This window comes from Passer montanus, unplaced genomic scaffold (assembly GCF_014805655.1).
Source record: "Passer montanus isolate IOZ18808 unplaced genomic scaffold, ASM1480565v1 scaffold11, whole genome shotgun sequence".
Taxonomy (NCBI): domain Eukaryota; kingdom Metazoa; phylum Chordata; class Aves; order Passeriformes; family Passeridae; genus Passer; species Passer montanus.
Genome location: NW_024357613.1, coordinates 17,959,176 through 17,973,559, shown reverse-complemented (window position 1 = coordinate 17,973,559; position 14,384 = coordinate 17,959,176). Strand labels below are relative to the sequence as shown.

At 38.2% G+C, this 14,384-nt stretch overlaps 1 protein-coding gene across 2 annotated transcripts in view; it reads left to right on the top strand.

Annotated features, from left to right (window-relative positions):
• The window catches only part of SMAP1 (small ArfGAP 1), a 92,636-nt gene that overhangs the window by 76,484 nt on the left and 1,768 nt on the right, over positions 1 to 14,384 (top strand). For both annotated transcript variants that reach the window (XM_039730745.1, XM_039730755.1), the window contains 3 exons: positions 3,053 to 3,180; positions 11,717 to 11,885; positions 12,522 to 12,853. In XM_039730745.1, coding sequence (XP_039586679.1) covers positions 3,053 to 3,180; positions 11,717 to 11,885; positions 12,522 to 12,853 — 629 coding nt within the window. The remainder of the gene's footprint in view (positions 1 to 3,052; positions 3,181 to 11,716; positions 11,886 to 12,521; positions 12,854 to 14,384) is intronic.

Here is a 14,384-nt window from a genome sequence, read left to right as displayed (position 1 = left end):
GAAATACATCCTAATCCATGACCTAGTGTGTTGAAGTTGACACTATCTATAATCTCTGTATAAGAACTGTGAATTACTGTGTTAAAAAACAAGACTGTATGTGCCTGCATGCAAATATGTTTAAATGGAAACACTAATATTGCTACAAGTAATAAACCGGAGTGAAAACACTGTTAGGTTTTCTTCTGTATTCTGAAACTTAGTTCTTTCAGTAGGGAAGGGGGAAGGTTTTTGGAGTCTCTTTTTAATAGATATAAATACTCCAACTATTACCTTTTGAGAAATCTGTAAAACAGTATCATCTATTAATACTATTCATACAGGCTTAAATCAGTGTTGTGAACAGTAATTCAAAATACCTGATTTCTGCACCAATGGAGACAAAGAGGTATTTATTGAGTAAGAGATGAACCAAATAACATCCTTACAGACAAATCTAGCGAAAATCTGAGTTTTCATAATATTAGTTTATGAGCAGCATGTTAAACACTTGAAAAATACAATATTTTTGCAAATGAGTTCTGTCATGACTGTTCTAAATATGTGAAGCGCTTGTTTCAGTAAATGATTGCATTTAAATTTTCAGTCTTCTATGTTAGACGTCTTTACATTCAGGAAGTCTAAACTACTTTGGAATATGACAAGAAAGCTTTTTTTTTTTTTTTAATAAATGTGCCTGACTGAGAAAATTAGAACAATAAATTATTAATTTCTGCCAGTCCTTTTGCTTGAAAATTATGCACAGTGCATTCCTAAATTTATCTGAAACAGTGAACCTTTGGGGAGATGTTTCTGGCACTGCCAGTCTGCAGAATGACCTCAAAATAAGCTTATGCTTAAATGACCAGTACTTTTATCTACACACATCTCACAGCACTAATATGCATCAAATGGTGCAGCGGATTCTGTATGGTCATTTTGCTGTCCACTGGCTTCCATTCATGAGAAATAAGGGAAAGAAGAGACCTTTGCATTAAGGTGTAAATAGCTCTGTCATAATCATCGTTGAGTTTGTAACTGCTTTTCAATATCAGTGCAACAGCATTCCCCAGCAAAGTCAAATCACAGAAGAGTAATAAAACTGACTGAGGTGGCTACTTCACATTCCTCAAGCCACTCACTTTTTACCCAGCATAGAAGATGCAGTAGTGTCATTTCATTCCCATGGCCACTTCGCCTTCACAAAGGCAGAAGAAATGAGAAGGCATCTGTCATGGTTTGACCCCAGTTGGCAACTAAGCTCCACGCAGCCACTTGCTCACTGCCCGCATGGTATAGGGAAGAGAATCAGGAGGGTAAAAGTAAGAAAATTTGCTGGTTGACATAAAAATAATTTAACAGATAAAGTAAAAGCTACGCTTGTAAGCAAAGCAAAACTAGGAATTCATCCACCGCTTTCCATGGGCAGGCAGTTGTTCAGACATCTCCAGGGAATTTGGGCTCCATCATGTGTAACAGTGACTTGGGAAGACATATGCTCCAACTCCAAAGGTTTTCCTCCTCCTCTTCCTCCTCCTCCTTCTTCCCACTGCTTTATTTACTGAGCGTGTGTTGGCATGTGTTGGGTATGGAATATCCCTTTGGTAATTGGTGCCACTGTCCTGGCTGTGTCCCCTCACAACTCCTTGTGCTCCCCCAGCCTCCTCACTGGTGGGGTGGGGAGTGGGAGAGTCTTTGACACTGTGAAAGCACTCCTTGTCACTAATGAAAACATCCCTATGTTATCTATCAACTGTGTCCAGCACCAATCCAAATCAGAGCCCCATACTGGCTACTGAGAGAAACATTAACTCTATCCCAGCCAAAACCAGCACAGCATCCATGGGTAATGATCTTCTGAGTGGATTGTTTCAGAATGCAGTCTTATGATGTTAGTGACAGTGTACTGTTTTCAGCATACTGTACTTTAGTGTTTTTGGAATACTGACCCTCCATGTATAAACAGCTGTGCCAGTCATGGCAGTGTTTCTTCTGCAGAGAAAGTTTTGACTTAATTCAGCTAGTTTGTTCTACCAGAGAAGTCTCACTTCTGCACTGAGATTGATTAATTTTAGACTTAACTTCTTCTATTGCCTATATAAGCTTTCTTAAACTTGCAGTTAGGACTATTCAGTCATTATAAAGATCAGCAGAATCTAGAGTCACATTGTATTTGTCAAGCTCTATGTAATGGCAACCCACTTGTTATATGTTTCGGTATAAATTTATTAGCCAGTTCTTACGTCTTTTTCTTGAGCAGCTTGAAATCAAAAGATGGTTACTCTGTTCCTTAAAAACACTTTTGTGATATTTTTGTCCCTGTATCTTTTAAAGTACTTTATTGCAAATTCTCTTTAAGGCATAATTCTTTTTTTGTCATGCATGCATCCCCTTTCACCTAGATCAGTAAATGTGTTCATGTGTTGAAGTGGCTTACAGACACCAAGGCTCGGAGTGAGAACCATAGGTTCTTACGGATCATTAGCTCAGTGTGCCTGGCAGGTGTGCCCATATGGACCTATAAAAAAAGGGTGTGCAAAGTACTTTTGAAGAAGGGGAAGAGTGGACCTTTTCCCTAGTGCAAAGTTTATTTGTGTACCCTTGAGTAAATTATCATATCAAGAATAACTTCATGGATTCTAAAATGCAAATTTTAATTCTGGGGCACAGATGAGTGTATTTTGTCTGATACATGGCTACCAAATCTGGACCTTCTCAGTAAGACATCCATTTAAATTCTTACTACAAATGTTGGTGTGCAGAGACTCCTGAAAAATAAGTGGTGTGTACTGCTAAGTTGGTGTGGTTGTCCTTAGGGAAGTTTTAAGTGGGTTTTTTGTCATTGGTTGGGGTTTTTTTTGGTGTTTTTCTGAAGGACAGTAATGTGCCATCTTCTTTGGGAAAGAGGTCTTTACAAAATCTGAACAATATCACAGTCTGAAAAAATATCTCAGAAATTGAGCACATCTTTGATGGAGGCAGGGTAGGAGGGAATAAACAGCTTTAATTATTCTCATGGTGTTAAGATATTCATAATTTTCACTTTAAAAGTGATTCTGTTGCTTTTTTTCAGATGGTCCAGCTGAAGCATCTGTTACAAATGGAGGCACTGCTGCTGTCACAGCACTGAATGATGACCTGGATATCTTTGGCCCAATGATCTCTAATCCTTTACCAGCAGCTGCAGTACCTCCTGCTCAGGTAAAATTTATTAAGCGTATTTAGTTATATGTATGTGTAAATATTTACCTGCACATGTTTATTTTCCTTCAGGAAATTGTTCATTCTCGCAGAAGGAGTACACACTTCTCAACACATCTTAAGCACCTCATGACTAGAGATGCTTAAACTGTAACACTGATATTTTTCTCACCTCTTCAAGCTTCTAGACTGCTTGGATATAGAAGTAGATGGTGTGGTCTTTCCTTCTGGTTATCCATCTAAATTGGATTCTGTCTTACCCTGGTGATGGTAGTCATGTTTTCTTTTCATTTATATTCTTTGGTCTTCTTTTTTTAATAGGTATTGCTGAATATAACTTTATATTCTCAGGTTATTTGGCATCAAGTCATCCTTTTTAAGACCTCTTATTGCTTTGCAATGCTGATATTTAGGAAAGGCTGTAGCAGATGCTTCTCTCTTAGACCTGCTACAATTTTGGGGTCTGAGGTTTCATACTCAAAATCAAGGACAGATGTCAAGAAAAATTTATATTGCTACCCGGGCTGATCTGTCTTTTGTATCATCTTGGAACTTGTACTTGAGAGTAGCATAACTCCTGCACCTGGTCTGCTTCTTCTTGTAGATGTGATGATTTAGAAGCAAACCATCACCATGCCTGCTGTAGCCTGGAAAGGCAGCTTTGGGACACACAGAGAAACTACTTGAAGCTGCAGCTCTCCTAAAGTATCCATATGACTCAGGGTGTTGGTGATGCATATGTATTCCAGACTGGTTCTGAGAGGGAGGTTTTGGAGTAGTGCTGGGGTAGCTTCTCCATCTGGGGTATTTTGTTAAGGTCATTTAGAAGCTTATTTTTGTGTAGGGCTTTCTGTCTCACACTGCTGAACCAGAAAGAATTGTGTGTATTCTTGAATTTATGATTCTGGGATCTGATTATGTGATCTGTACTCTCTTCATCCTTTAGTTTTCATAGTATGTACAGTGGAAGACATAATGATGAAAAGGAGTTCTGTGTGCCTTAAAGCAGACGTTATTCAACAGATTTTGTTATCCTTTACTCTCCCTTTCCCTGCTTGCTGCTGGGGGCTGACTTTGTGCAACATGCTAGTGAAGGTTTCAGAGACTGAAACCATGTTTCTTTTTAAACATAATGCTACAGATAGAGCAAACTTCCCACCATGTGTTAAGCTACCCATAAATAGTGAGGAAGTAGCATGTATATTTGCCTTTAGATTTGGATGTGTTTGCTAAAATTGCAAAGGAAATTGTTGGTGTAGATTTTCTTATCTCTTGTGGAAGTCTCTGGTCAAAGTACCAGGAACAGCAATATTTGAGTGCTTCTTGTCTGCTATTCTAATGCTTTATGTCAAAATTGATCCCTGTAGAGCTAGATGTGCAAAGCAGTAACCCCTTTCTAGCTTCCCTTAGTTTTTAATTTATTACATTTGTGTGTAGATTGAGTAAATTCAAATCTAGAATCGTGAAGTTTTCACTAGGCCTCAAAAAACAAGCCAATGGTAGTATTGTACATAATGGGTAGCACTGAATTCTGGTTTTCCCCCTTTCCAGCCATTCTGAAGCTAGAAATGATGACTGCTGTATGTGGTTACTGTGTGCCCAGGAGAAAAGAGCAACCTAAGAAAGAAGAGAAAAGCCTTCTTTTGTTTCTGTTCCTTGGACATGTGATGTGACCTGCTGGTTAAAGAACTGTGTAGCTGAAGAATGCAGGAAATCCAAAAGAAGGCTAAATATTTAAGAGTGAAAAAAGCAAAGTGAAGGGTGATGATGACTAGTGATGGGTTAAATAATGGAGTAGCTACTAAAGCATGCTGAATTGTATGTATATATAACGTTTTAAAGGCATTTCTGTGATAAAGATTTGGTCACTGGACCTTTTGTGAGAGGAATATTTTGGCATGGTGTTCATCTTTGTGCTAATTTCTAGACTAAGTATGGTACTTACTAAATTGATTAAAAAGTGGTAGAAAGGACAATACTATTCTCAATATCTGGTGAGTATCACCTTGTTTATATACTAGAAAGCATTAATATATTCACTTGCTGTAAACAAACCTGTCCAGATTTGTAGTGACATTTTTATTTCCTCTGAGTGCTGTAATCAGGAGGAACAAACAGAACTTTCAACAAGCATTTTTTTATCAAGCACATGATCCTTATGGTGTGTTGCAAGATTTAATTCTTGGTTGTCTTCCATTTTTAATCAGTATCTCAAAGAAAATGTAGTGTAATCAGATAATCTACAGAGAAGGGACAGGAACACGGTAGCAGAAGACAGGTTTCTGATGGTTATTACTTGGGTTGCTTGCTAAAGTGGGGCAAAGAGAATATTGTTATTAACCTGGGTTTTTATTATCCTGAATATTATTATTATTATCCTGTTTTTCTTCAGGATTGTCAAGACCAGGATGGTGGTGTCTAGTCTGGGAACTGAGACTAGGGAGAAGTTGCCTCTCATTTGGCAGTGCTATAAGTATCTTGTAAGATCTTTCACCTTGCAACATGGAAAAAAGTTGTATGGGATTCAGAGAAGAGTTAGGTGAATGCAGGGTGCCTTATTATGGGAGGGTTTAAGGACTTGGTCTATTTAAATTTCTTTAAGTAAATAAGAGGTGTGATTATAACGTGAAATTATTTTGTGTGAGGCTGTTATTGGTGAAGTGGGCATGAACTCAGATCAGCAGTTGAGTAACCCTAACATTCAGTTCCTGTGTTTGAAATTGGAAAAATTAAAGTGGAAATCCATGGCCAAACCCTAGCTTGGACTTGTTTTAATATCTATTAACATAATATATTGAAATTTTTAAAAATTAAATAGAAGAAGAGGATCAAATGTGGAATAGCATGGCTTGCTTTCTCGCTGAGATATTTACCATTATGTTCTGCATTGTAGGTGTGTCTGAGGTGCCACATTTGGATTTGAGAGCTTTTCTTTTGAAAAAGAAGAGAATTTATTGGTGCTCCTCAAACTGATCTGTATGACCCTTGAGTTTTCACAAGATTGCGTTTCTTCTCTATTTTAACCTGAAAGCCAGCATTTAATGCTAAATGCACTCTCTTTATGGCACTGTGGAGCACAGAAATGTCTGTTTGAATGCTTTATTATGAGACTGAAACATCATGATGTCTGCAAAACTTAGGATTTATGTCCACTGTCATAGCCAAGACATGTTTTTCAAGTGAAAACAAAAGCATTTGTTTCTCCTTTTTCAATGTGACTTGAACATTGATGATCATGAGTACTTTGACTCTGCTTTCAGATGTGTCTTTATCACAGTCTTCAAAAATATTTAAAATGTTTCTTCCCACCATTCTGTATAGCTCTGTGCAATTATGCAAACAGTTGAATTTGTAAAGGACTGGTAAAGAACAATATGTGACAGAATAATTTGTTTTTTATAGAATTTTGCCTGTTAGCAAGTTCAGGGGTGTTTAAGAAGAGTTACCTTAAACAGCTCCTACAGTAGAACTAGATAAAAGGCATGTGCTGTAAATAATGCGTTATTCATGGGCAGAGAAAGGAAAGAAGAACACTTCATATGTTTAATTATGGGGTTTTTTTAATGTGAAATGGGCATAGCTAAATTATAAGTATTAGAATAGGGTTTGTTGCCAAATATTGTATAGGAACTGAGCAAAGGTCTAACATTTTTACCTATACTTAAAGCAATTTCCTAAATTGTTTTAGCCAGATGTTAATTTCAAATTTTGTATGGTATGTCTTCTAGCAAAAGTGTGATCTTCATTCTTCAGTGAAATTTGTAGGGAGGAAGAAAAGGGGAGAACTGTGAGGTATTAAGTTTGGAAGTATTAATTCAGTGAAATATTTAATATATGTCTTTTTCCAAGCAGGATACTCTAATCTAGTCAGCTTAAACTTGGATTTTGCGTGTGTGTGTGTGTGTGTGTCAGGCTGATTTGAATTGTACAGTATTGGGAGCTGAGAATCAGTTCAGTGGCTACAAAAGTGTACATTTCATAGAGATGGTGTAAGTTTTTCATGATTCATATCTGAAAAACTTTGGTGGCATGTTTTAGATAAAGAGATGTTCATAAATACTAATTTTTCCCTGAGGTCCAGTGTGTGTATCTAGCATAGTTGCCATAGATTGGCAGACAAGTTTCAAATTATTAATGAATTGTGGTGATGTTATTGTGTCAAAGTCCTCAGATTTTATATAAAAAATGTGTTATTTCAGAAATTTGCTTGGTGTTATTTAAACAAGGCAAGATTGGAGAGCTATGTAGTCCTATTCCAGTACAATCAGTTGAAATGCTTGTAGTTTGTGCTTACGTTTGCTTTACCCATGTCTATATTTTCAGGTATCTGAAAGCAAAAGTTTTATTCCTTCAAATGGAGTTAGAGCTATTCCAAACATAACTACAGGCCTGCACAGAGGGACTTGGGGGAGCTGGTGGGTGCAGATCTCAGGATGAGCTGGCAGTGTGCACTTTCAGCTTGGAAACCCAACAGTATCCTGGGCTCCATCAGGAGAAGTGTGACAGCAGGTCAAGGGAGGTGATTCCCCAGCTCTGCTACACTCTCATGAGAGCCCTGCCTGCAGTCTGGGGCTCCAACAGAGGAAGAACATGGACCTGATGGAGCAGAGGGGCCCACAAAGGTGCTCAGAGGGATAGAGCACTGGTCCTGTGAAGTGAGGCTGAGACACTTGGGGTTGTTCAGCCTGGAGAAGAGGAGGCTCTGGAGACACCTTACAGTGAGCTTTCAGTATTTGAAGGTGGACTACAGGAAAGATGGGAAGTCCAGTGACAGGACAAGGGAAAATGGCTTCCGACTGAAAAAGCTCAGGTTTAGATTAAATATTAGGAAGAAGTTCTTTACTGTTAGAGTGGTGAGGCTCTGAAACAGGTTGCCCAGAGAAGTTGTGGGTGCCCCCATCCTTGGCAGTGTTCAAGGCCAGATTGGACAGAACTCTGAGTAACTTGATCTGGTGAAAGTTGACCTGGCCATGTCAAGGGGTTGGAACTTGATGATTTTTAAGATCCCTTCCAACCCAAACCATTTATGAATCCATGATTATACTCTCTTTAAATGCCTTAGGTGGAGCACATTGAAAGAGCAGAATCATACTCCAGAACCAGAAGGAGTCAGCTGAACAGAGGCTAGAGGAACAAAAATTTATTTTGAATTATAGAGAAGGGAAATCTGAAGAAGGAGTTGGAAATGGGACTGCAGGGAAGATAAATGTTTTCAAGCCTAGACAAGATGATTGCAAAGGAAATGTATTGCTTCTTGTGAGTACTGGACATGCAGCAAAAAATAAAGTTGAATTTTTAATCCTGTTGTGAGGTTAATTATATTCTTGGATATGATCTGAGAAAGTGATAGAAATCTTAATCTTTTTCAGATATTGCTGATAATTCCTAAAAGCAAGAGAACAGATGAGATTTCTTAGTGTGTTTCTTTGTGAACTGAATATAGTTGAGTGCTCATTTCCTCATTAGTTATTAACAGGAAATAACAGTTGATTATTTTTAATGGAACTGGGTAGATGTCTAAAAACAAAATATGCAAAATCAGAACAGGAAGAGTTGAAATAAACATCAAGTCCATTTACAGTGCAAAGATAAAAAGGGTAAGAATTGTATATAGAATTTAAGACCTTAATAATGTATTTAGTACATTGCTTACATGAGAATAATTGTGTGCTAGGCTGTGTTTTCCCTATGCAAATAGTTCTTCCAGTCAGCAGGGAGAAATTGAAAATATTGTGTGGGGCTATTATTTATCACCATACAAATGGAAAACAGTAGAGGCCTGGCTTTTCTACAGGCCATCCCTGCTTTCCTAGATATCAGCCAGAACCAGAGACATGCCAGTAGCAGGAAAGTGCACATGTGTTTTTTTCTGTCCTGCAATCTTTCTCTCAACTCCATGTGTCACACTGTCCCACTTCCCTCTTTCATTTCCTCTGTTGCCACCTCTCTTTCAGTTTGTAGGAAAAATTCTGTTGCACTGATATCATGAAACTGCTTATCAGTATGATCCTTAAGCACCTGATGAGCATTTAGGTTTAGCATAATGACTCTCTAAGAGCACTGTGTGTAGGAAAATGATTATATGAATGCCAGGTGTGTTTTTATAGAGGTCTTGGGTAGCATGACAATGTTAGAGATACAAAAATCATGTCAGTGTTGGTTGTTTTTTACCTTGGATGCCACCTGCTGTTTTCTTGCCATGTATTTTGCATTCCCTTCCATTTATTCAGCTGATGAACACTTCAGGGAGTACTTGTCCGGTGCTTTGGCTCCTATGAGGATCTTCCAAAACCAAACCGAATGAAGAGACATTAAATGAACATTTAATCTTAGGTTGTAAACATAACATGATCAGACCTCCAGGCTTCCAGCTCTGCCTTCTAGAGAAAAGCAAATCCCTTCCTTGCTGCCTGCAGGCAGCAGAAGGGAAGCTCCCTCTGCTCACCACTTGCAGTGCTCCTGTGTCGTCCTCCCTGCAGCCTGCTGGGCACAGCTGTGGCACAGGGGCTGTCCCAGGCAGGCACCACAGGGGATCCATGTCAGCAGGGAACAGTTCAGTAATGGGCCTTCCTGGATATATGCACAGGAAAACAAGTACTGCTCTTCAGGATGTGTTGTTAAATCTGATTCTGGTATTTTTAAAGACTGGTTATGTCACACTGATAAAGAATTGTCTCAAATAGGGTTTCCTACTACCCACGTAAATAAAAATTGATTTGCTTTGCAACCAGACATTATTGTGAGAAGGAAGAAGCTTTTTTAGTATATACAGAAAAAAAATGGATAATTTAATTGTACACTGGCCAGAGAGGTTTCACAGGTTTTGGGGTTTTTTTGTTTGCTTTCCCTCTGTAGTACTGTCAGCCCACTCTGGGTTGCCCACTTAGTCCTATTGACTTTGGCCCAAATTGACTGTAAGATAAATAAGCAGGTTTTTCACTTTCCAAGGTTTCACAGGTTTTGGGGTTTTTTTGTTTGCTTTCCCTCTGTAGTACTGTCAGCCCACTCTGGGTTGCCCACTTAGTCCTATTGACTTTGGCCCAAATTGACTGTAATGTAAATAAGGAGGTTTTTCACTTTCCAGAAAGTTCCCCCTTTTTTTTTTCTTTTTTCTCCTCTTCCCTTTCTACAGCAGTTTTGGAAATATTTCACCATCAACTGTGTGAATCTGCAGTCCTTTCTCTTCTGGTTTCTTGCAAATTTAGCTGGTAACAGAATTGTTCTGTGTTGTTTTGGGTTTTTTTCCCTAATCTATGGCACTGCCTTATGCCAGAGGTTTTAGCATTCAGAAGTCATATACTTAATGTGTTTTTTGAAGCTGCATATTGAATATTTGTATTGTGTTTGTAACAAATCCAGTGTGACCATAGTGGACTTTTCAGGGCTTAGTCAGCAGCATACCAGCAAAAGCAGCACATCCAAGATAGTTGCTTTAAGGAAGATTATAAGGGTGTTCCATATCTGTGTATTTTGTGATGCCCTTTGTCTGTCTGCTAAACTTGGGTATGGGATCTCAATAAACAGACCTGGTTACATGTTGAATACATTGACAGTGGTATTCCAAGGAAGATTTCCCTTTAGTATGGAGAAGAGTTGAAACTCATGCAAGCTGTGGGTGCAGTAGGTGTATGGGGATCACTTAGCTGGACTAAATAGGGCCATGGTTTAAGTATGATTTGCAGTCCTGGCTCTTTCTCATTGTGCATGCAGTTGATTTGCATTAGAAGTTCCCACTGGTATCAGGATGAGCTGTGTATTTTAAGGAATATAACAAGAACCTATGTATTGCCTGGTTCCCTTAGAAAGCCCCCATATGGAACTGTATGAGTATGAACAGCAGCATAACAGCACTGAGAGTCTGGATGTAATTTGCTTACAAAACATTCTATTGCAAGAGCAGTACAAAGCCTGACAGCCTGCCTGTATTTTAGTTTTTCATTTGTAGATTGCAGTAAGTTTTAGATAATTATGCATTCTCAATAAGTGAAACGTGCTTACAGAACTCGAAGCCAATTGTGAACAATGTATTTTAGAAATTTTATTACTTGAAGCAGATAACAAAAATTTTGCCTTTTCTCCAAAGATACATTTCAAAGCACTTAATCTTTTGTTTTAGCTCTTCTCTAATCTATTCTGCCTATAAGAGGATTAATGAGATGTGAATTTTAATCTCCTTATTGATTTCCTAATTATTTTTCATAATCTAACTCCAGCTCTTGATTTATGCTTCTCACTGATGAAAAATGTAGAAGCAACAGGAATGAATAATCTGTATGTGTACGCCCTGAAGCTGGCTGCAGATTTATTTTTCTTTGTTTTGTAACCTCCATCTGGTCTGAAGGTCTTTCCATATTGCCTGTACTGCTTTTTTCTGTCTTTAGTCATACAACATATTTTTAAATTCCCATTCACTTACATTTAGTTTTCGTAAATTAATGAGGTTTTATTAAGTTGAGGGGCAAGCCTGTACAGCAAATATTTAACATCATCTTTTGCTAGTTTCTTTCAGTAGTCTGTCTTGTCTTTTATTTCCCAGAGCACTTCCACTAAACCAGCAGCTGCCACCTTGTCTGGAGCAGCCGGGGATCTTGATCTATTTACTGAGCAAACAACAAAATCCGAAGAGTCAGCAAAGAAACAACTCTCCAAAGACTCCATTTTATCACTGTATGGCACAGGAACAATGCAGCAGCAAAACGCTCCTGGTAAATAATGTTGTGAAGGTTTCTGTGCAGTCCTATTTTAATCTTTATCTATAAAAGTTACCTCCTACAAGTATAAAGCTAAGTTTGGGGACCTGCTAAATATATTCAAATGAAGGTTTTTATTTTCAGCTTTTACAAAACTGAGAAAAATTACTGAAATGTAATATGGATGCTAAAGAAAAACATATATGTGATTTTAATTTATTTATAGCTGTTCAAGTTATCAAGTGTACAATTTACTGAAAGATTTGTGAAGTTGGATTCTGCCATGCAATTAATCAGTGAGGGTGTGAGTCTCCAGTGTGCAGGCAGCAGTCTGTCAGGATCTCTGCAGAACTGTCAGAGCTTTGGTTTAGCTGTGTTTGTGTGAACACAAAGACCTCCAATACAACAACTGAAAGATTCTGGTTCACCGCAGGGATGCCAGACTTTCTTATCAATTTAGCTTGTGGTGAGTCCCTTTCCTTTGAGAGTTTCAAAGTAATTTTTTTGCTTTTACCAGAAGCTAAATTGGCAACACTGACATACAGATGTACAGAGTTATCCTTACAATTATTTTGGTGCACTTCTGACTTATGGGATGGGGGTGGAAAATCACGAGACACTTCTGCTGAAATCTTCCCTTCTCTGGTACAGGTATGTTCATGGGCTCGTCTTCTATGCCATTTACCACACAACCATCAACTCACTTTCAAGGCTTTCCAGCCATGGGAGTTCCTGTGCCAGCAGCAACTGGGATGATGGGAAACATGATGGGACAATCAGTGCCAGTCATGGGACAAAACACAGGCGTGATGGTAGGAGTGGGAGTGCCCAATGGATTTACTGGTACTGCACCAACTGGTGTGATGGGACTTCCTCAAACTGTCGTTGGACCTCAAGGTGGAATGGTAGGACAGATGGTCACACCACCACAAAATAAGTATGGATTGCAACAAAACCAACAAGCTCAATGGAACCTCTCTCAGGTAAAGACTGGCCATTCCCAGACAAGAGTGATTTAGCAAGAGTGATTCTTTTCAAATACAAATTGTGTGGCTGTAGGAGGAAGGTTAAGTGTAGCCAAGCTGAAGACTTTTGGACTGTGAACTGCTCAGAGGCACATGTTAACAAACCAGTGAATAGTTCAATGAAAGATAACTACTACGAAAGCAGAGAATAATTTTGCCAAGGTAGACCAAACTCAGTTCTCTGCTTCCATAGCTCTTCTCATCCTGTCATCAGAGCCAGCCAAGTAAAAAGCTTAGCTCAGGTAGAGTTAAAAAATTTGGAAATGAAACACAGCCTTATAACTAAAAGCAGAATTTTAATTTCTCAAGGATAGCCATTAACAATGAATACTTTCATTCACAGATTTCAGGATAAATTTTGGTGGAATGCGAAGTGCTTTCTGCTCTTAACATTTTCTTGTAGATAATTTGCTTAGGTGCATCTGTTATTTATCTGTAGCATTTCCATCCTATGTTTTAAACATGTTTCAAAGATTCTCTAGAAGGGTTAATGTACATGCAGTACTGTATTTGCACATTTTCTAAGGAAACATCTTGAAATCAAGTATTTGAGCATTTATTAGGGCAGGGTGAGGCAGAGGAATCAGACTCAAATTATTCCCTTGGAGTTCAGTGTGGATAGCAACTATTCTTTCATACTATTGTTTGTGTTATGATAACAATATAATAAATCCAAACTGCTTACTTAGTAATGCAGGAAGAGAACCTTAGTGACTGATTTAAATTGGATGATATGAATTTTTACTGTTCTGCTCCATTTTACAGTGTGAACATTTATGAAGGTAAACAGTATTGCCTACATGGATAAAACAGCTCCTGTTTGAAAATACAGGCTGTCATTCTGCTTTGAAAAGTAATTCTTAAAGGTGAAAATTTCAAAATATCAGATCAAAAAAATCTGCAGATATACTGGTGGCAGTCTTTTAATAGGTAGCTAGCTTTAAAAAAAGACTCATATCAGCTTTGAAATTAAAATCTTGCTTCTCATCAATTACATTTTAAAACTTGGCTCCTTGAACAAGTTCTTCACATGTTCCTGCACCCCTTGCACATCAGATGTTGTCAATATGATGACATTCCACAGTCTGCAGAACTCTGATCTAAACTCTGACTAGTTGAAAGGGGGAGAGCTTGCTTTACCAGAGTAACATGTTTTATATAGTCTGCTGCTTAAGAATTCTACTCCAGAAGAGATGAACCACTGGGTAAAGCATGTTTTTGTCAGCCTTTTTTTATATTTCCAGGTTCAGTAGTGGCTTGTTTTCTGCAGATACACAGTTCTGTGTGAAAGCATATAGAACTTAATTTTACCCTGAAATGCTAGTTTGCAATTTACTTGAATTTTTCACCAGTGTTTCAGTTTCATTTTGCAACCTGGTATTGTTCGCTCATGTATAAATAAACTCTGACTTTTACCTAGTGCTGCCTTTAGTTTGAATCAAATGTTACTTATCCAACATTTCTATTCATTGGCTCTGATTATTAATTG